Below are 22223 nucleotides of genomic sequence, written 5' to 3' on the forward strand. Positions count from 1 at the left end.
TGTTGATATTTTTATGAATTTTTTTGGCAGCTCTGATTTCCCGCTAGGGGCATGAGACATGTTTACTTCCTGGGAAGGAGGTTCCCCAATTTTTCAACCCCTGCCTCACACCCCAAAGGCATCACTGCCCTAAGCCCTCTCATAACAGAAGCAAATTCCCTTGTGCCAATTATGGTAAATCTTACACCAAGGCATCTGAGTCTGACACCATGTATTTCTTCATTTGGTTACTCCAACTGACATCTATATACCCCCAATAGAAGACATAACCTTCCACACAGGGAGTGTAGATTTCAAACCGAGTCACCCAGTTAGGAAACCCCATTTGACATTCTCTCCTCCTGTGTGTAAGATTTAGGTCATGTCTTCCATGGGGTGTATGGATTTCAACTGATTTTATGCTTACCTTACAGTTTGGGCATTTTTCTTTAATTTTCCTGCCAAGTCCTGTGACGGTTCCTCCTGTGCCTGCTCCTACCACAATCATGTCAATCTTGCCTGCAATTATCAACAAATTATCTTATCAACAAAACTTATGTTTTAACTACAGGATGAATAATTTGCATCAAAAGAAATTACTCTATTCATTTATTTTTTGTGATACTTAAGAGCGCACATAAAATAATAGATGTGGAAATAGGAGTATTAACTGACCAGTAGATATAGTTGTACTCCTACTAATTCATGGCATATTGGATGGCCTAGGAGAAAGTTAGCCCATATTTGCAAGACTATCCTTGCCTTCAAGGTGAAACAAACCTACTCATGTTACCCTCTGGCCATGGTCTGGCCTGGTGTCAGATCTTTCCCAGGAAAAGATGACATTCCAATATTCCCTTTAAATGAACATTCCGGAAATCACAACATTATGCCTGATGTTAGAAAAACAATTATCAAGCACGAATCACATAGTTTTATTTAAAACGAACTCATATTGACTATAAAAACGAATAAAAACAGCTGGCTCTCAACAAGTGATAATCAAAATTCCAGCACCGAAATTGTCTATGGCAATGACGTCATGGTTATTTATGCTCAATATATTGTTCTCAGTCTTCATTCGTTTCATTTCTGACTCATTTTCCCACCAATTTACTAAGCTCTCTTGAGCCTTCTCAAATTCGGGCATGGACGAATGTGTCTTCCCTTATTCTGGCCTTAAAATACAGCTTATATACCCACCATCACATTGTCTGAGAATTTCCTCAGCTATATCACATCATTTCTGATTGGCTAATTATGTGATATATTCACTTGACCGACCAATAAAAATACAGCTTTTATACTCACCATCACATTGTCTAAGAATTTCTTCAGCTGTGGAGTCATAATGTGCTAACGGATTGCCTGCATTCCTATACTGATCCAAAATAATAGAGTTAGGAATCTCTTGGTTGAGTCTTTGTGCCACCGAGATATGTGATTCAGGACTATCAAATCTAGCCTCAGTTGGAGTTCTCACAATTTCTGCTCCAAGAGCACGCAGTACGTCCACTTTTTCATTGCTCATTTTTTCAGGCATTACTATGATGCAACGGTAACCTTTCACAGCAGCTGCTAGCGCAAGTCCGATTCCTGGGGAAGAAAACAGGAGATGAATTAGGCAATAGAAACAAATTAATATAATGATAATAACCAAATCTGATCGACCATCGATGCTTGGTCGATCCTTATTATAGCAACTTGGTGTGGGGAACAAGACAAAGACAAGATAAAAACTAATGCAGATGTAAACCAGAATGGTGTAGTACACAAAGTTAACAAAAATACAACCAACGTTTCGAGCAGATAAACTGCCCTTCATCAGGGACAAACAACAAAATAATACAGCAAAGAATTGATCAAGTAATGTACAAGTGGGTAGCAAGCATAAAAATAATCAAATCATAGCAAATAATTAAACCAAGGTCTCTACAGAAAGAGAGCGCCAGCTTGCTAATCATTTTGAATTATGATTACATATGAATCTGGGGATGTGCAGGTAATCTGAGACGATTCGTCTCAGCATGTAATTATGATAATTGATCAATACAATTTTAATTTAAAGATAATTGATCAATACAATTTCAATTTAAAAATTAACCAGCAATTCTGTTAATTAGTTGATAATTCATCAACAGCAAGCATCGAAGATCAAACAAATTTGGTGCTGTAGGTAAAATTACAAATCTGGAATCAACCTAGTGAACAAGGAATAGTGCTACATTCTGAAAGCTGTCAGGCGGGCTAATTTCTGCTTTGAGTAAAAGTTTAATTTTCTTCATCATGGACATTTACAAATTTAGGCTCTAAGCCCTTGATTATTATTGTGTGAAGAATACATATATGCAAAGATTCATTGCCATATTCCTCCCATGCCCTATCATAGTATCACTAGTATCTATCTAGGCTAATAGGTCTTAACATGATCCCATCCATTGTTATCTAATACACCCTACATTGTACTCTAAATTATCTTTAAAATCTACAAACAAAGGTATGTTCTTCGGCAATAGAACCTTTGCGCCACTTGTGAAGATCTATTGGTGCAAGTCATGTCCTATAATTTGGTTCACATCAAGTTTGTGCTGCAAGTGTGCCGATAAAACCGCCCAAGTACATGTGCCGTGCGTGTATATTCAGCGGGTTTTACTTTACGTGTGACGGTGTGCGATTCGATACTGTGGCAAGCAAAATACGCACGTACGTTACTGAACTTGAGGTGAAACAAATTATACCTTAAACTGGACAAACTATAATTTTTCTTACCCGTGTTTCCTGATGTAGGTTCAATCAGCGTATAGCCTGGTTTCAGGCGGCCATCTTTCTCTGCTTCTTCAATCATCCTTAATCCAATTCTATCTTTGACACTCCCACCAGCATTGAAGAATTCCAACTTGGCCACTGTAATGGGAAACCAACAGAATATAGTACACCTTGAGTGAATCTACCACACAGAATTAGAGAAGGAGAAACGGGACTCGACAGCCATAGTATGGAGTGAAAATCGGGGTATTTGATTTCCCTCCGAATGCGCTTCAGGCATTCGTTGTCAAGCAAGCACGACATGGATGATGGGCACATTAAGAGACGCACTTGATGCGACCTGCATGTTTGTGTGTCGCTCATAGAGGCCACTTAATGTACATCTGTCTTATATCGCTATGTGCCCGGCAAACTTAGTTGCAGGGCGAGTGTTTGTTTATGTTTGTGTGTAAAGCGTTGTGCCAAAAATGCACAAACCTTTGAAGCGCTCAAACATAAAGATCCAAATTATCATGCAATCTCAGGCCCTTGACAATGAATGATGGAGGCACACTGTACAAGTGGCCCCCATGAGCTTGAAACTCAGTTTGCGACTTGTCAAAGCGTTACGTATGGTGCAATTTTGAGTCGGTACAATTAAAGACGTCGGATGTTATCAATGTTTTTGAAATCACAAAGTGAAAAGCCTTTTTTGTCATGGTCACTATCCGCAGTCTGCAATTTTATAGCAGAAGACACATCACAGGTTGGATAGGACATTTTATGGGTTATTACAGTTGAAATCCACACACCCTATATGGAAGGCATGATCTTTATCTCCCACACAGGGGTTGTATGTTTCAGATTTCAAATAGTCACCTATTCAGGTACCGGTAGCCCCATTTGAAATTCACACTCCCTGTGTGGGAGATTAAGGTCATGTCTTCCACTGGGGGTTTATGGATTTCAACTGGAATAGCCTAACCTGGTGTTCATCTGAAAATCCAAACAATATGATCATGCTTGAATTTGTCTGAGACCGAATTAAAAAGACTAGTTTGCATCTGACGTCAGGGCAGAGCTTGATGTGATTGGTTGCTGACCTGCGCAGAACAGCATTTCAATCTTGTTGACGGGATGTCATATGCAAACTAATCTTTTTAATTCGGTCTATAATCCGAGACTGAATTAAAAAGACTAGTTTGCGTGTGATGTCAGGGCAAAGCTCAATGTGATTGGTTGCTGACCTTCACATTTGGTCTGGTTGACAGGACGTCATACGCACACTAGTCTTTGTAATTCAGTCTCAGATTATAACTAGGTGTATACTCACATAATTCACATTTAAGGCCGGCACTTTTGCCAATATTATTGACTCTTACAAGGGGTGTGTCACCAATCATCTTGAGAACATTTGGTAGGATCTTTTGTCTGGCATCGGTGAAGATTCTGTAAGATATAAATCGGACAAAAAATGTTATTTTTATCAAGTCTATAAAACAAAAATATTCAAAATATTGTACATAAGGTAATACCTAATCTAAATTTGCATAACAAATCTAAGAGATGTAAAAAGCCACAAACAACCTGGGTTTAGAACAAAATAATATGTAGTTAAGAAAATTGAATGTATAATATAATTGTACAAGAATAAAGTAATTTAAGGTGGTACTACACCCCTTGATAAATTTCTGACTATTTTTGCATTTTTCTCAAAAAATAATAACACACTGCTAACAAAAGTTATGTATTACAGTGCAAACTCATTAACACGGATTACCAAAACAAAGGGGAGTCCCCCTAGACTATAAAAGTGGGTCCTGATCCTGACAAAATTTAGGTGAACCAGGATTTACTTTTTTCTGGTAGAAAACATCTTATTTTCACTCTCGTATGGACTGGATATTGGCATTAATATTAGAATCGGCCCAGGCTGGCCAGATTACAGTATGTACAATGAAATGAGGTCTACCGGACTAAAGTGCAAAATCGTTTTATCACTGTTTTGTATCCTGCTTGCAGCCACTATGTTTAGTTTCTGTAACATCAAATGTGGGGATATTTTTATTGCTAAATGGTTATCAATTTTATCAAGTTTTTTTTTTTATATAATAATGTAGGAATTTTGTTTGCTTCATCACCTTTTTTGAAAGTGTTAAGACATTATATGACATCATCAGTGTGAGATATCCCGATTGTAGACAAGATATCAACACAGCATCACCATCTGCTGAAGACGCTAGTCGGACTAGTGAAAACGTTCCAGGTGAGCGAAAAATAGTGTAGTGTTGAAGTTAAAACTTTAATTCATGTGAAGTTGTTGTTTAAGATGTTTAGGCCCATGAAAGTTAATTCCGAGTTTATCGTCCCTTTTTTTCCCCAGGTTGGTGAGGTGACTTTTTCATTTTTCATTTTTCATTATTTCATCAGATTTCATTATTGACCTAAAATGCGTGTTGATTTAAAGCCACACTCATACATGTTATTTATAAACATGTTTTTATATGGGTAGGGACTAGAAAAGTTAGAAAAGAGCCTGGTGTTGCTTCCAAGTTATGAATTTATATGTTTTACAAACAAAAATATATGTTTCCAATTGCTAAAACTGGTGAAAACACTGATACTTTGAAAATAATGAATTATTTTGGCATTTTTGAAAATTTGACGCTGGTGTTTTTGGTTTCCAAAAAGTGACGCTGGCCTTGGGACGATAAACTCGGAATCGACTTTCACGCGCCTTAGATGTTTTGGACTTGTACAGCACCTTGTGATTTTAAGGTTTTAAAAGGTGTTACATAAATATACAGTGGATTCTCGTCAACACAAAATTTCATGTCAGGGCCTCTGATTTTTTCGTTTACAACTTTAATGTACAATGTACAAGTACAGAGTTCAGTCATTTGTGTTTTCAGGTCAATGCTAAGGGACTTGAAACTCTACAAAAAATAAAATTGTTATTATTTTCGTTTCTCCACATGCAATCATGGAATAATTGGTAAAAATCAACTCAGAGTTTACAACTATGGCGTCCAATTTGTGGTTTAACTTTACACATATCATGCCAACAACTCTTCAACTTTTCACCCCATTCGGAAACCATTGTTAAAACAAGCTTCAGTAAGTAATATGACAGGGTAGAAGATAATCTTTTCTTTATGCAATCTCAAGCATATCAAACAAGTCAAACAAATTATTAATTTTATCATACTAATTATGTCAGATCAAATACTAGGCAAATACAAATAAACCAAAATATTTCAGATATTTGTCATGTCATAATTTCCTCTCAGGGGCTATTCCAATAGAAATCCATACACCCCCTATTGAAGACACGACCTTTTCTGCCATGCAGTGATTGTGAATTTCATATGGGTTTACCTGAATGGGCGACTCCAAATCTACACTCCTGTGTGGAAGATTTAAGGCATGTCTTCATATATCCAGGGGGTATAAGGATTTCAACTGGAATAGCCCATGACAAAATAACAGGTAAACATTGAAAACAACCGACTCAGCATTTTGAGTACCGTATAATTTCTTGATTCCAAATTACTGACCAGTTGAGTGACTGCATATATACATGTATTGTATCATGAGTAATATTGCCACATCCATGTGGGGGGGGGGTGAAGTTTTTGGGGTGGTGGCAAAAATCAGAAAAATTTCCTAAAATTGGGCAATTATGGCCCAAAATAGTGGACTTTTGTCCTGATCTGGGGGGGGGGGGGCAAAGTCAAAGTTTGGGCAAATGTCCAAGTACCTCCCCACATACACCCCTATGGAAGACATACAGAGCTACACAGGGGTGTAGATTTTAAAGAGACTCACATAATTTGTGACAGCTCACTATACTGCACTATGGACTTTTTTTCTAAATATTCAGCATGATATTTTAAAAGTAGCATTATCTGCATCAGCGTTTTGAAGAGCTACACATACTATACAATTAATTTTTAGTTCTTAAAATGGGCAGCAGTCAGCTGCATATTGAGAGTATCTATTTATAATTCTTAATATGGCAATATGATTGGCTTATCCTTGTATCTGAGCCATGTGATATGCACTTAAAATAATATATCAGGTGATAGATACAAGGACGATTCTTTATACTTTTATTCTATTGTGATAATTCACAATTTCTTGGGTGATGCAATCATACATTTGTACTGTCCATACTGGTGATCCACTCAAGCTAATAAACACCTCAAAAGAAATAAGTCCCCCTCTGAACATGTCGTCATAACATCGTAAGGTTTCATTTTGTACCAACAAAACTAACTTTGAAATAATTATATGACTGTTTACTAAGTGTTGTGTGAAAATGAGAGATTTACATGACTTCAGGGCTGAATGAGCCTAAATTGAAGGCAAAACTGCCCTTTTCAAAAGTCACAAAGTAGGCCTATGCTTGTCACAAAAGTTGATTCATGGCTTGTTACTAATGGAAAACCCCATGTGTTTGAGTGCAGTTTAAAATCCTCACCAAGTGAACATTTACTGTAATGTGTATCGATTCTTGATCATTCGGCCATGCAAATCCCTTGGTGCAGAGTTCAGCACAGTGAGTTGTAAGATGGTCAGTTCCATTCCTTGTCCCCATATGCCTTGCAGTAAACAAGCATAGGCCTACTTTGTGACTTTTGGAAAGGGCACTTTTTGTCTTCAATTTAGGCTCATTCAGCTCAGAAGTCATGGAAATCTCTCATTTTCACACAGCACTTAGTAAACAGTCATGGTCGCATGTCATAAGTTGGGTATGCAAAAAGGGTGGAGGGATTACATTTTTCGGAAAATTGCGTTACAAATTTGATTGGCTTTCCGTAACCCCATAGCCTACAGCAGTGGTTGATACCTCATTTTAAGCCTAATTTTATACTCTTTCAGTCTACTGAAGCATATAATTATACATTATTCAAAAAAAAATCACATCAGTTGAAACGAAAAATGCCAGGGGTGGAGGAGCAGGCGGATGTGGAGCAGGCGGATGCGGGAGTGTGCAATATAGGGCCTATGTGAAAATTCACATGTCAGCATGTCAAAACTACTGGTTACTTTTTCAAATCTTGTGAGGGTATGATGTATTGACAGCTTTGAATGTTGAATTTGTACAACTAAAACAATTACCGACTACTTAAGGTGGTACTACACCCCCTGATAAATTTTTTGACTAATTTTGCATTTTTCTCAAAAAGTAACTACACACTGGTAACAAAAGTTATGTATATTATAGGGGTAAGGACTCCAATTACTTCACTGAAATTTCAGTGATTCAAGACAAGGGTTCATTATATGTTAAGAAATGAGGTACATTCTAGCAGTACCTCTTTTCTTATCATAAATAACATACCGCTTGTCTTGAGTCACTGGAATTGAAGTGTAGTAACTGGATTCCTTACCCTATAATATACATAACTTTTGTTACCAGTGTGTTATTATTTTTGAGAAAATGCAAAAATAGTCACAAATTTATCAACAGGTGTAGCGCCACCTTAAAGGGTTATATGTTCCATTTTTGTAATTTTTGATGAAATCCTAGTTGAATTTTAGTATTTTTAGCAACATGCTAATGTACATTTCTCTTCTTGATATTCATTTCCTCAATAATAGAATAACCGTCTAGCTAATTACTCGTAAAAAGGTCATTGACCTTCACAATGTAATTAACATACGTACAATTATTTTAAATAGTTCATTTGAAGCATTAATGTATTGAGAACATATCCTCCAAATCTGATGACATTCTTGCATAAAATAAAAATTTACAGTCATTTATGTAATTGAGGTCCGATTTGAGAAAATGCATTTGAAAATTGAGATTTACATAGACGCCTGTGTATTAATTAATTAGTAATTAAGCATTATCTCATAAATTAAGCCTGTGTTATGGTTAAAAAATGTGTTAATTATTAGAGGTTGTCAATATATACAACATATCAAAAATACATTTTTGTCATTTTTGACCATGTAATGGAAATTGTACCATGCAACTTATGACATGCGACCTCATATAATTATTTCAAAGTTAGTTTTGTTGGCACAAAACGAAACCTTACGATGTTATGACGACATGTTCAGAGGGGGACTTATTTCTTTTGAGGTGTTTATATACACATATGTCTGAAAGTGTGGACTGTGGACTAGTGACAAAATATTCTAATGAATACAAAACACACAGTGACTTTCACCTGCATTTTATTCCAGGTATTTGTGTGACTCCCTCAAAAAAATGTATTAAATTCTGATAGTGATATATACATTTTTTAAATTATACAGTGCTCAAGATTGAATGTTGGTTCAATCAGAACGGTATGATATTGTTATCGTTTAAAATACATGTCCACTGTGACATCAATTTTGTATTGACCGCTTTATTACAAAAATGAGTTTTTAATTTCTAAAACTGGAATATAACGTTCAAGGTTATTTCAAATTTAGAACAATCTTGAAACAAATGTTTTTCTCTAAGGCCATCTTAATTAAATCATGTGTCTCAAAGCTTGTGAGAAATTGAAAACCTAATGCGGAATCTTGTGTTTCTTACAGTATTTTTTTTTATGTGTCAGTACAGGATTTCGGACAAGCATTTTGTGCAAAAATCCAATGTTGTAAATGTGGGAATAGCAGAAAAAAAAGTCACTGAGCTACAAACTAAATTACTTGTTTATTACTTGTGTCCAAAGTTTACGAAAAAATCGAAAACTTGAAATCAAATACGAATTTTGAGTTTTATTTTCACCTTTTTGTTAAAAATAAAGAGATAAAAAAAATAATTTCTTGATTTCCAAAGAGGACTACACGCACGATTTTAGGGAAGAAATCAAAACTCGACCGCCGGTTGCCCGCCGGTTCAGTCCGGGTGCTATTATTCTAAACAATGCTAACCGGACGGAACCGGCGGTCGAGTTTTGATTTCATCCCTTACTAACGCGCACGGCAGCTTTGAGACACAGGATTTATTTAAGATGGCCTATATGTAATATCTCACACAACAAGGGATCCAGTTTTTCCCCAAATCTCTCTTAACATTTTCCAACACTTTGAATTGACTTTTTGTCTAGAAAACTGAAATTTGAGAAATGTCATTTTTTACAGTGTCAACATACTGTAATAGTAATTGTGTACATACAGTGGTGGCCTCAGAATTTCTTTTTGGGGGGGCAAAGTGAGTTTGGGGGGAATAAACAACTTTTGTGCAAAATTACTGCAGAAAGAGGTTTTTTTTTTCAAATTTGAGTTTTTACTTAGCCTGGAGGAGGACAAGAGTTCTGACTGCCCCATGCCCATGAAAAAAACCAGGCATTTTAATACATGTACAGCCTGTAAACCGCTGTCCAATTCATAAACTTCTACATATTCCAATGCGTGTAATGTTCAGTTTTATTTTGACATACGGTAATAAAATTAATGTGCACAATTAATTTTTGTCACTTGTGAAAGCACCAGCGAGTGGAAACAAGTGGAAATAATATCCAGTATTACATTGATCACTAGTGAATCAATCTCTGCCACATCACTGCTAATTAAAACATGGTGAGTTCAGTGTTTAACACCTAATGTGGTCTGGCTTCTAACTGGGTGATGTGGTATTATTTACTGAATGCTCTCACACATTGTCTCCATCAGGGTTATAGCTAGGCAAATTTTAGTGCCGGGTGAAATTTATATGAAATGGTAAAAAAAATTGAAATTTTGTTAAGAATTGCTCATTTTTATACTGATTGTTCATTGATTTTGAAACATTTGAGACTGCAGTCCCGGGTATTTGGGCTCAAAATTAACTTGAGTGCCGGGTGGAAATCAAGAGTGCCGGGCGGATCCGCCCGCCACCGCCCAGCGTAGCTACATCCCTGGTCTCCATATAGCAGGGATGAAAACAAGCACTTCAGGACATAATTTCTTGAAACTGCTTTAACATTTCCTGAAAATGTGTATTTCCCTATACTTTGTACAAGGAAGATCCAAGCAAAATTTCCAGAAATCAGGAAATTACTGAAGATTTACATCCCTGATAATCACAGAAGCCACAAAAAACATGAAAGTGGAAACTTCTACGCTAAATTTATTTTCGCTTTTTTGGCGAAAATAACAATGTTGTGTATAGGTCAGTGTAAGGAAACTTAGAATCATGAATTTAAAAACAAAGGAAACAGTTCAAAATTGGCAAAGCACAAAAAATTAATTGCACAAAAATTTCTACTTTTACAGTACCAGTACATAAAACCAGCAGAGAACAATTCTCTCAAACACTGAGTGCAATTCGTGATATAACCTAGGCACCGGAGTTTCGCGCGATTTCAAACGGCAAAATGCGCTGGCCACTTTTCAAAATGCGCGAAAATGCGCCAAAAAATAGGTCAAAATGCGCTAAAATGCGTGATCCCATGTTATCAATGCAAAACACGAGAAAAACATCGGTAAAACCATGGCCTGTCAATCAATTACTGAACGACTTCGGTTCATTTCCAGTTTCTGGAAAAATAAAAAATAAAGATGGCGACCATCACAAATCGTCGATCGAAATGTCGAAAGCAAGGGCAAATTTCCCCACATTATGCTTGGTTTAATGATCGTTATTTGTATTTTGATGTACATAAGTGAAGTTAGAACCAATATTGCGTGAATTTTCTTGTAAATGCTGCCGATTTGGGGCATAAAATCGTAAGTTTTAACTTTAAGCTTATCGATGGGTCAAAATCGTGAACATTCTCGATGGAACCCAAAATGCGCTTTGGACACCCAAATGCGCGAAAATGTGCGCTTTTGCGCGAATCGCGCAAAACTCCGGTGCCTAATATAACCCAGCAAGCACAATAAAAAGGTCATGAAAACAATTAAACAATGCAAAATTAAACAGCCCTAAATAATTGTACATATTCTTACTTGGCACTGTGGTCATGTGGGCTAGCTTTCTTATCAACTCCTAGATGCCATGTACATTTAGACGGTACATCAGGTGCGATCCATGCATGGTCCCCTGTATGGTTCATGGTATGGGTGGCTTTAGACATGATTGGTTGGATTCAGGTCTTCTTTGGTCTTGTCTCCGTTCAACAGAGACACAGGCTTTGATGAGCTTCCACTTCTTTACGACTCGTAGTTTGATTTGGTATGAATAAGGAGCAAATCTGAAAGAAAAACAAAGACAAGGTGATTAAAAATATCATTCTGGGATTACTGTACTGTTTGTAATAAACACTCCCCCTCTAATAAAAGCCCCCTTCAATTTTTCTGTGAAAAAGTGACAAAAATGTGAACATTTCCATGCCATTTTGTGTGGGTAAACTTAAAACTTGCATCAGTCATGTCGATCTTGTCAGTGACGATCGTTAAATTGAATAGACATTAGACAAAACCAATTACGACTCACACTTCCATCTATTCCATTACCTAATTATGGTAGAATTCGTCGCCATAATACTATAATTAGTATAGCCGTAAATTCCTCCTTTCTACAGGAGCACCATCAGGAAATCTAACCTGATTTGTAAGTTTTTTCACTGACAATTCATCTTCAATAAACGCCCCCTTTTGGAAAAATGCAAAGCCCCCAGGGCGTTTATTACAAACAATAGGGTTCACTTTTTAGAATGCAAGTTATGAAAACATGTTTTTGAAACAGAATTATTGAACATATGTATATCCACTGGTTTTACTGAAAACGGAACAGCATTAACCTTTAAATCGAATAAAACGTGTCTGCTCCAGCCATGTGATATGTTCAGATTTTATTTCCTACACTTCAGTGTGGGTACATTGACGTCGTCATACACACAAAGGTTTTGAATTGCTATGACATCACTGTACCCGCACTAGAGCGTGAAGCTATCCCATCGGCACATTCGAAACTGGCGTGAGACTTAAATACCACATGGTGGGAAACGGCACATTTTATTTGATGTTGTCGTAAATATTATCATGTTTTCGCTTTTCGGTAAAACCAGTATATATGTACGTGTGTTCAATAATTACTTAAAAAGAAGCATATATGTGATGCGATCAAGCAAAATCAGTCAGAAATATTAAATTTTCAGTTTCTTATAGGATATAGTAAAAAGTATTTACAAATTTGGATTTTGCAGCAAACACCTTTGAAATTGAACAACCAGTTCCAAAGATACTCGTGAGCAATTAAAGAGTTTCCAAAACAAAAGGAAATATTTCCTTTGTATGGCTATATCTCAATATCAATATTTCCGAGTTCCGACTGATTTTACTTGATCGCATCACATGACATGATCAAGGGGAATGAGTCACATGTTGACCCTGGTCTAAAAACCCCATGTTGATACAGCTTTTCTTTGCAAAGTTACATCAATTTATCAATCCCTGAAAACAATATAAAACAAAAGAATTTTTTTACCAATATCTCAAAATCAATTTGATTCCAACTCATTTCACTTCATGTGTCACATTATATGTTTTCATCGGTAATATAAATATTCTCCTTTAATGTCACACAAAAGACTATTTATAGCACATACCGTAAGTAGAAATTTTACAAGGACATTTTCACAAAATTGTTTTTTTTTATGACGACTATTTAATATAAGGCCAAGTAAAATAAAAAACATGTTTCACGTCCGGGTTTTTGAAAAAAAGGAGGAAGAGGGGGCTTTTTATTTGTTATCGCAAAATCGATGTAAATACCCATAATTAGAGCTGTTTTTAGCGTATACAATAATGCCTGGAAAAAGGAGGAGGCCTCTTTTTATTTGTTGTTCTGAGAGATAGACCCCTCTAACTATCATAAAACCTTTAAAAAGTGTTTCTTGTATATTAGCAAGGCTATAGATAGAAAGCATCTCTACTTCCTAGACATATTTTTTGAAAAGTTATAACTGAATTTCAAAAAATAAAAATAAAATTGAAGAAACCTCAAAAAAGGAAGCGGGAGGGGACGTGAAACATGTTTATTTTTTATTTGGCCTAATACAAGCATGACATTTTCATGAATCCTTGCCACTTTGAAATTTCACAAAATGTCCATCATTGAATGTCCAGTTATTATGTTTATAAATGAATGAAAGCTTAAATTTATTTCCATGTTCACTGTCAGCAGGTGCATACTGACACATGCTGCGTACAGTGTCAACATGATGTTAATGGAATTTTCCACTACAATTTATTTTTAAGTCACATACATGTATGTAGTATGTGGTAACATATGCTGTTATCTGTTCAAGGCAAATGAATATTAACATTCCTCTGACATGACCATTGATAAGGGGTGGTGCAATAATTATGTGTACCTACAGGGTGGTGAATTATAGGGGGGGCAAAGATTTTTTGGCAGGCCAAAAGTGGGGGGGGGGGCAAGCATTTTTTGGTAGGTCGAAAGGGGGGAAAGCAATTTTTGGCACAAATATTTTGGGCACCGTTTCTATATTACGCCTAAAAAGGTGTAGGAAAACATTAGGAACACATATGCAAAATTTCCTGCTTGCTGCGCTCGCGTTATAAAGACAATTTAATGTTTTAAATTGGGGTTTCTTCAAAATCGTAGTGTGTAAAGGGGGGGGGGGGGGGGGGGCAGGGCAAAGATTTTTGGCATATCACATAATTATTTCACAGCCCATAGTACATCATATGTCACGAGTTCCAGCCACACATCCCGGCCCACCCAAAACAAAGTTGCCCCCAGGCACCTGTATGTTCAAAAGACCATGAATGATAAGTTGCCCCCCCCTTTGGCCACGCCTAAAAATCTTTACCCCCTTCTGATGTGCCAAAAAACCTTTGTCCCCCTCTTTTGATGTGCCACAAAATTTTTGCCCCCCCCTCCTTTACACACCAAGATTTTGGGGAACACAAATTTAAAACCAAAAATTTGATGAAAAAGTGACCAGAAATTTATACCAATTAGTAAATTTTGTTAACAATTGACAACTTTTTTGATAAAACAAAGAAACACCCTTTCTTAAACCAAATATTCCTAAAATTAAGGCCACCAATAACCAAAATTGTTGAAAAGTCAAAATGCACCCCAAATCAAAACTTGATGTGTGAAATTTGCCGCACATCCTCACCCTCATTTCCACTTTAGAGAACCCATCACCCGAGAACAGTTGACATAAAATTGTAACTCACAATCGTCTGTTCCCACAAAATGAGCAGTGTTGCCAAAACTTTTCAGCGCCAAAGCGCGGCACATTAGCCCGCCAGGCCGCTGTAAAGGTCGAGTCTCAAGTAACCCAATTTTTAAGCTTCCAAAAAAAGTGCCCAATATTGGATATTTGGGCGGATTGCCCCAAATTCAGACTGTAACTCACCCAATTGGGCGGAAAGGCACCCGACTTTTAAAAACTTGCGGTAGTGAATGCGAAGTTACGGACCGATCAATAAATGATCACAAAACCCTTTGTAATTGAAATTCAAATCTTCAGAGACTCAAAAGCTTTGTAAATCGGCTAAATTGAAAGGAAAATATATCAAACTACTGCCACGACCTGACTTTTGTAAATTAGCCCAATTTTAGACAAGAAGCGGAACATTTTTTTGTGTAGCGGCAAGTGCATGATTGCCAAGTAGCCCAATTGTGCGTCTACATGTAAGGCGTGGCGTTGGCATCACTGAAAATTAGCATAAAGTCACCAAGGCAGTATGGAAATAGTCCATTGCAACATTCAATAATAAACAAAAGACACATGTGAAGGAAATATATACTGATTTTTGAAGACCAAAGTAAGGAGCCAACTTTGTGCTCATTTTGTGAGAACTGGTCATAGTGAGTTACGGCTTTCTGGTTCTGAACCCTCGATATGCTTAATCTAATGTATAGATGATTCCAAGGTAAAAGTTTTGTGTCATGTCAAAGGAGAAGGAGAATGGCCTTTTTTGAGCACACTCTACATAAGGCTACATTGAGTACCGCTAGGATACGTATATATACAATTCTATTACTCTTACGACCCATTATTCAAAATCGCGCACTGTGATTTGTTTAAAAACACGTCACGTGAGAGCCCATTATTCTGCAATAATGGGTCAAGCGCCGTAACACATTCTACGCACAGCATTACGCTTGGTTACGCATGCAATATTTCCGCGATACGCGCTGTCACTTACGCGTACGCGCTCCACCATGAAGTAAACAACTTGATATTTGTAAACAACAAATGATATTTTCTCTTTAAATCGCACTATTTTCTTGTAATAGAATAGAAATAAAGGGTGCAGCATTATCCTTTACATCCAAATAATGTGTCCTCGGCAGTAAAAACGTTTTTAAAATAATGGGTACGGCTGCGCCTCACCCATTATTTACGTTTTTACTGCCTCGGACAAATTATTTAGGTGTTAAGGATAATGCAGCACCCTTTATTTCTTTAAAAATATAGAGTGTATGCAATAAACCAACCGCAACGGTATAACAATTGAAATGGCAGCCATGCTGGAGGACAGTTCTAAGATAACTTAAGGTGACAGAGGGACAGGTCTCTAGATCGATTCCACAACCATTCATACCTATCACACGTTTTTATTTTATTATCATGCGAATTTTCGATGATGGAAATGATGCATATAAGGTATTATGGAGGACAGAATTTTATTTTAAATGAGGATGACTCTGTTATGAGTGACGTTGTATTGCATACCCTCTATTCCATACATTTGATATGAGCAGCTAGAGAATAGAATATTGCACAATAGAAAATCTATCATAAATCTTGGGCAATATTGAACAAATATTTTAATCAAAGCAAATAATTAGTTGTTTACATTTTGTTAAGCTGCCAGAATGTTCTATGATGTACATTTTTGATCTAAACAAACAGTCGTCTATCAAGAAATCAAACAAGTTTCAATCCAGCCTAATGTAATCTAATGCAATTAACAACCTGTTTTATTTACTCTATTACTAATCTGTCTAGTTCAAAGTATAGTTATCTACATCCACTGTGACCTACATTTGATATGGTTTCCGGAGGCATGTCAGAGGCGTATCGCACGTAAGTCCAATCAAAACAAAGCAAAGATCAGCTCACAACCAATTGACGTCAACATGAACATAGTACAATCCCGGGGGGGCCACTATAGTGTCAAGAGGGGGTATCAGGCGCGTCCGAGGACTCTCACAAAGCACCCTAAACAAGTATTTCCGAGACTGAAATTTTCCCCCCTAAACAAGTATAAGTTGCACGATTTGCTACCCTAAACAAGTAGTTGTCTTTTCCCCAACCCTTAACAAGTAATTGATACAATTATTACCCCTAAACAAGTAAACACACAGAACCCAGGCGGCGAGTGGCATGATAGGGCTAGCAATTTGTGGCAAGCCGTCTGAATTTTGAGCCATACAAGCTAGTTTACGTTGTGCTAAAGCTTACCTCAAAGTTCATGCAGTATGTCCAATATTTTCAAGATTTTTGGGCCAATAATTTCCCTTTTTGGATCATAGGTCTAACCCTTTTTATTGAAATATTGTAGAATTTATTCTTTGGGATTGGGATGTACTCAATTCTCCACATATCCAAGAGAATTTTGAACTGCAAGTCCAACGCAAATTACGACCATGGCGATTGCAAACCACACATTGAAGTTGGAAGAAGACGGCAAACACGGCCAGTTTAGCTTGGTTTATTTCCTAATTTCGTCTCGATTTAAAACATCTTAGAGCATTAATTATCATACTGGATTTAGTGGTAAACCCAACTAAAATCCTGAAACTCATTGATTTATATTTTAAGAAAGCCAAAATAGTTCCAAATTCTTCAATAGTTGTGTTTGTAAATACCCGGTAAAATTTCACACATGTCAAAAGTTCATTGACACAGCTTGTTTACAACTCTAGAAGTTCGTGGTTGCCTTGTTGCTCCTTTAGACCATGTTCCGATCAACCAAATTTTCTGGGCTGGAAGCCACCAAGACTATGAATATTAATGAGTTTAAAGAGGTTCGCCAATCGAAAATCCTCTTATATTTTTCCTCATAATTTATTGACTCCACAGTTAAGAAAAAGCATGCTGATTGGTTGTATATTCTGAACAAGTTGTGACCTCGTCCGGGGACCTCGTGTTTAGTACGGCTAGCTGGGCCAGTATAGGGATCTGTCATCTCTGACACTGATGACAGGTCAGTGACAGCTAAAAGATGGCTTTTAACTGCTTTTGGGGTGTAGGAAGAAGACACTTTCCTTTCACTTTTCATGAATGAAGGAGAAAGCACAAAATCCCAAACTTGGCATAATTGCCCTAAGTAAGTAAGAGCTCCAAAAACAGGCCCTTTTACACCAATTTTACATGAATTTGATACCCTATTCACGTTACGCACGTAACGTACCCTAGTCTGAAAAAATACCCTTTTTACGTGAATTTACGGACGCGCCTGATACCCCCCTTCACCATTACAGTGGCCCCCCCGGGAGTACAATCCATGTTCCACTGGAGGTTCCTGCTTTTAAAGCATGGTGCATACAAGTGGTGGGGATTTTGAAATTAAAAAAAAAAGATAAAGAAAAGAAGAGTGTGTGTTGGAACATGAAGCAAGGACGCTGACGTTTTTATCAATGTCTGTGTCCGCTTTTGAGATATGAAATCAACTAAGCCTAGATACCATACGCCTAGCGCTGCATGCTAAACATGAATTGTATCCCATTTTTCATGTTTAGTACCACTCTATCAGTCAGCAGGGCTGTCAACTTTTTGGAATTGCTTGGCGTGAGACAGAGGCGTACCGGGATTTGCCGACTTCAGTGATCATTTTGTACCATGATTTTTTGAGCCACGGTGCTCGATAATGTGAAAAGCGGGGAGCAACAAATTATTCATGACGATGCGTGAGATTTTCCAGCTTTTTGCGTGAGATTATACTACCTTGGCGTGAGACCGTGAGAAAGTGACCCAGTGCGTGAGACTCACGGCCAATGCGTGAGATTTGACAGCCCTGTCAGTCAGTCGGTATAGATCCCAAGTTATCATTGCACCATTCCCTAAGTTTAATATTTTATTGGAACCACAGACCATTACAGATGTGTTCAGCAGGCAGGGACATGGTTCTGCCAGGTCAACACACATTGTATATACATATGGGTTTATGGCCAAGAGTGAGTACTAAAGTAATCAGTACACTAAAATGTAAACAATGCAAGAGGATAGAGAAAGTTCTTTTTTTTATTGCACCAACCAACTATTATTGGGGATTTCCCAATATGTTTGAACATCTTGTGATCATGCAATGAGAAAGAAAATGTCTGATGAAATTAGAGACGGAAGAGACATAATATTGCATTCAGAGCAAAGTTTTATTGCACCAACCAACTATTATTGGGGATTTCCCAATATGTTTGAACATCTTGTGATCATGCAATGAGAAAGAAAATGTCTGATGAAATTAGAGACGGAAGAGACATAATATTGCATTCAGAGCAAAGTATTGGGGATTCCCCAATACGGTATGTTTAATCCCCAATATCTTTGAACTTCATTTTACTTTTTGATTCTGCAATGAGAGAAAGAAAAAGTCTCATGATGAAATAAAGACAGATTGAGACGTTATTGCATCCAGAACAGAGTATTGAGGATTTCCCAATATTTGAAATGTTTGAATACAAACACACAAATCCCAATGTATACAAACAAACACACACTTTCAGAGTGGGCCATAGGGGTCAAATCTTATTACAAAGTGGTAAAACTTTACTGACACCAGAATATCATTGAACAGAAATAAGTGATATGATCAGAAAAGTGAGCAACAAGTTATGCAAAATAATCTCAAAACTTTGTTCTACTCTGTGTTCTCATGTTACTAAGGTACTTACTCATTATTACGCAACACAGTTTTGGCAGCCCCCCCCCCCCCTGGCCCTCATGTAATTTCTGAAATAGGTTTCTAAGAAAGCTTTGACATATAAATGCTGGAACTGTGTCATCTTTGGGGATATACAATTACCCAGTATTTAGTGACAGGTTGACTTGTAGTCATCAGGCCTTCATTTCTAAAAATAGCAGGAGCTCAGTTAGTCACTCTCCTATGTGTACTGAGGAGCTTGACAAGGAGCTCAATTATATAATATCAATATTAAACCATGTAGGATTTTCAAGAAGTGAGAAGCTCAATAAATTGAGCTCCTGAAATACTGTTCAGGAGAGCTATCTAGGAGCTCCGGCTCAATTGAGCTCCTCAAAAATGAAGGTCTGAGTCATGCATTAAAAAACGACTATTGCAAACCAAAAGTCAACTAACACAAAAAGTACAACTATATATATTTTTTTTAATGTTTAAAAAAAAAAATCATGTTTAAAATCTGGGCCGTCAGTTGTACCCATAAGATAGGTAAGCCCATATTGCCTATCATAGAGGGCTCCTTCAACACCCAACTTGTGACCATATACATGTAAATGGCTTCTGTGTAATCCCCATAGGAAAGTACAAAAACTTGAAATTTGGACACCAGAAACTTTACGTAGAAAGTCAAAAACTGTCAATTGGTAGGCCCTATACCTTGATACAAAAGTTATCATGTACAGTGATAGTAATAAGATTTTTTCAAATAAAATCACTTTTGTGTAAAATGGATCGCCGTGCTGAAAAATACTGCATTACTTGTTTTTGTACAGCAATTCATTTTTATAAAGGTACAGTCGATGATGGTCACAGAATTTGGAAAAAAAGTTTCGTCCTACAGACATGGTTGACCCCTCATATTTTAAGTTAAATATAGTACAGGACCAGCCTGCAGACCCCATGACCAAATCATAGAACAAAAGTTTGAGATCATTTTGGGATCTTTTATTGATTCTGAATAAATTTAGCTTGGGCTCACCTCCTGAAACTTCTGGCCATTCCGGGGAGGGGTCAATCAAGGTCACATGGGGGTCAAATTTTCAGAATGCTCCAATTGTGTCAAGTAATATAATCAAAATACTTGTATGGTCATGAGGATTCCAAATATGTATAGTTTGTTGTAGGCGATGAAATTAGTGAGAAACATTCTTCATCATGGGTGTCTATCGCGCTACGCCTCAGTCATGATAATCATGATGACCGATTGAGGGAACAGGTTTTAGTACCGGTACCTCATTTGTTTGGCTCGAGTCAAATGTAGTACAAGTCATACCTAGAATATTTTCTCAATTTGAATTTAATCCTTTCTAGGTACGACTGCTTAATACCTTAAAATTTGCGTCAATTCCCAAAGGTATCTACAAAGAGTACTGGACAGGACCAATTGGTATCAACGTCCAGATTCTATGATATGTGCGCCACGTTTTTTAGGCTATCAAGTATAAAATCAGCTTGACAATTGCTTTCGTAGGTGCAGGAACAATACATGGACACAATCACTGACATTTACATAATGAATTTAATGAATGGGCTGGATTTTACGATCGAGGTAAGGTTTTCGGCCTGTCCCTGTGCTGTGTGAATATCCTTAGTTTTCAGCATCAAAGATACTTGCGATGACCAATTTTCTGCTGACACTTTGATAACAGGTAACTTTTATACGTCATAGACATAGGGTAGAAACGATAGCTGTACAATTGTACAAAATATACATTTTGTTATAGGCCTAAAATTTTGTGCACAAAAATGTGTTTTCGTACATTAGGCTAATGGAACTCGATTGTTAGTTTCCTATTGACCGCCCGCATCACTTTTTCAATTTGACCAAAACTTTCATTATTTTCATAAAAAAGTCAATTATCTGAACATTGAAATGGAAATAATCAAAATTGAAACTCTCAAAATGTCAGACATCCCCTGCTGATCATAATCAGCACTTTTTCTTAGTTGTAGGGGTAGAGGATGTAGTAAATAATGGAAATTTAAGGATTACCTCATCATGTTTCTAGTGATTACAAAAATTGCTAATTTCTTTTCATTTTTATGAAAAAAAATTCAAATCTTTTCTCAATCTGTTGCAAAATGTCTGTAAAGATTATCTAAGCATTAATATGGATAATACCTGTTTTGAGATGGTCTTTCATCAACAATATATACTTTGGTACTGGTGGGGTACCTAAATTTGGAGAAAGCTGTTCATAAAATCATTGATTTTGTTGACATAATGGATAATGAAAAGAGACCTAATAATGAACAATGAAATAGTGACCTCGTCCTTTTTTTTAAACATCCAATCGGAAACTAATAATCGAGTTCCATTGGCCTTACGCTATACTATAGTCTTGTTGGGATGTGATACACATATGCAGTACCGCTCTGCTATTCAATTGCATCAGTGCATGGTGCATGGGCGACATGTATTTTCAATGTAAAATGCCTATATGGTGATCCACCCAAAATAACAAAATCACTGTATAGATCCCTGTACAATGTGTACTAAGTCAAATAGAACAATGTGATCAATGAAAACTAAATTAACTTAAATTCAAAAATAGGATATATTCCAATTTTATACTGCTTTTTAAAAGTTTTAAGCTCACATGGACATAATTTATAATGTCGATCACGTCTGTGTCTGCTGTGGTACCTGTATACCCAGCTTGTATAGCCATGATCATAATATCATAGCAGATACAGAATTATGATGCAATGAC

At 36.8% G+C, this 22223-nt stretch overlaps 1 protein-coding gene across 2 annotated transcripts in view; it reads right to left on the bottom strand.

The window, feature by feature from the left end:
* LOC140144218 (cystathionine beta-synthase-like protein) overlaps positions 1 to 22223 on the bottom strand; it is a 42337-nt gene that overhangs the window by 19795 nt on the left and 319 nt on the right. For both annotated transcript variants that reach the window (XM_072166035.1, XM_072166034.1), the window contains exons 2-6: positions 11605 to 11849; positions 4058 to 4173; positions 2749 to 2883; positions 1291 to 1575; positions 407 to 498 (exon numbers count right to left, since the gene is read on the bottom strand). In XM_072166035.1, the coding sequence (XP_072022136.1) occupies positions 407 to 498; positions 1291 to 1575; positions 2749 to 2883; positions 4058 to 4173; positions 11605 to 11732 (756 nt within the window). In that variant the 5' untranslated portion in view covers positions 11733 to 11849. The remainder of the gene's footprint in view (positions 1 to 406; positions 499 to 1290; positions 1576 to 2748; positions 2884 to 4057; positions 4174 to 11604; positions 11850 to 22223) is intronic.

Source organism: Amphiura filiformis, unplaced genomic scaffold (genome assembly GCF_039555335.1).
Source record: "Amphiura filiformis unplaced genomic scaffold, Afil_fr2py scaffold_45, whole genome shotgun sequence".
Lineage (NCBI taxonomy): Eukaryota > Metazoa > Echinodermata > Ophiuroidea > Amphilepidida > Amphiuridae > Amphiura > Amphiura filiformis.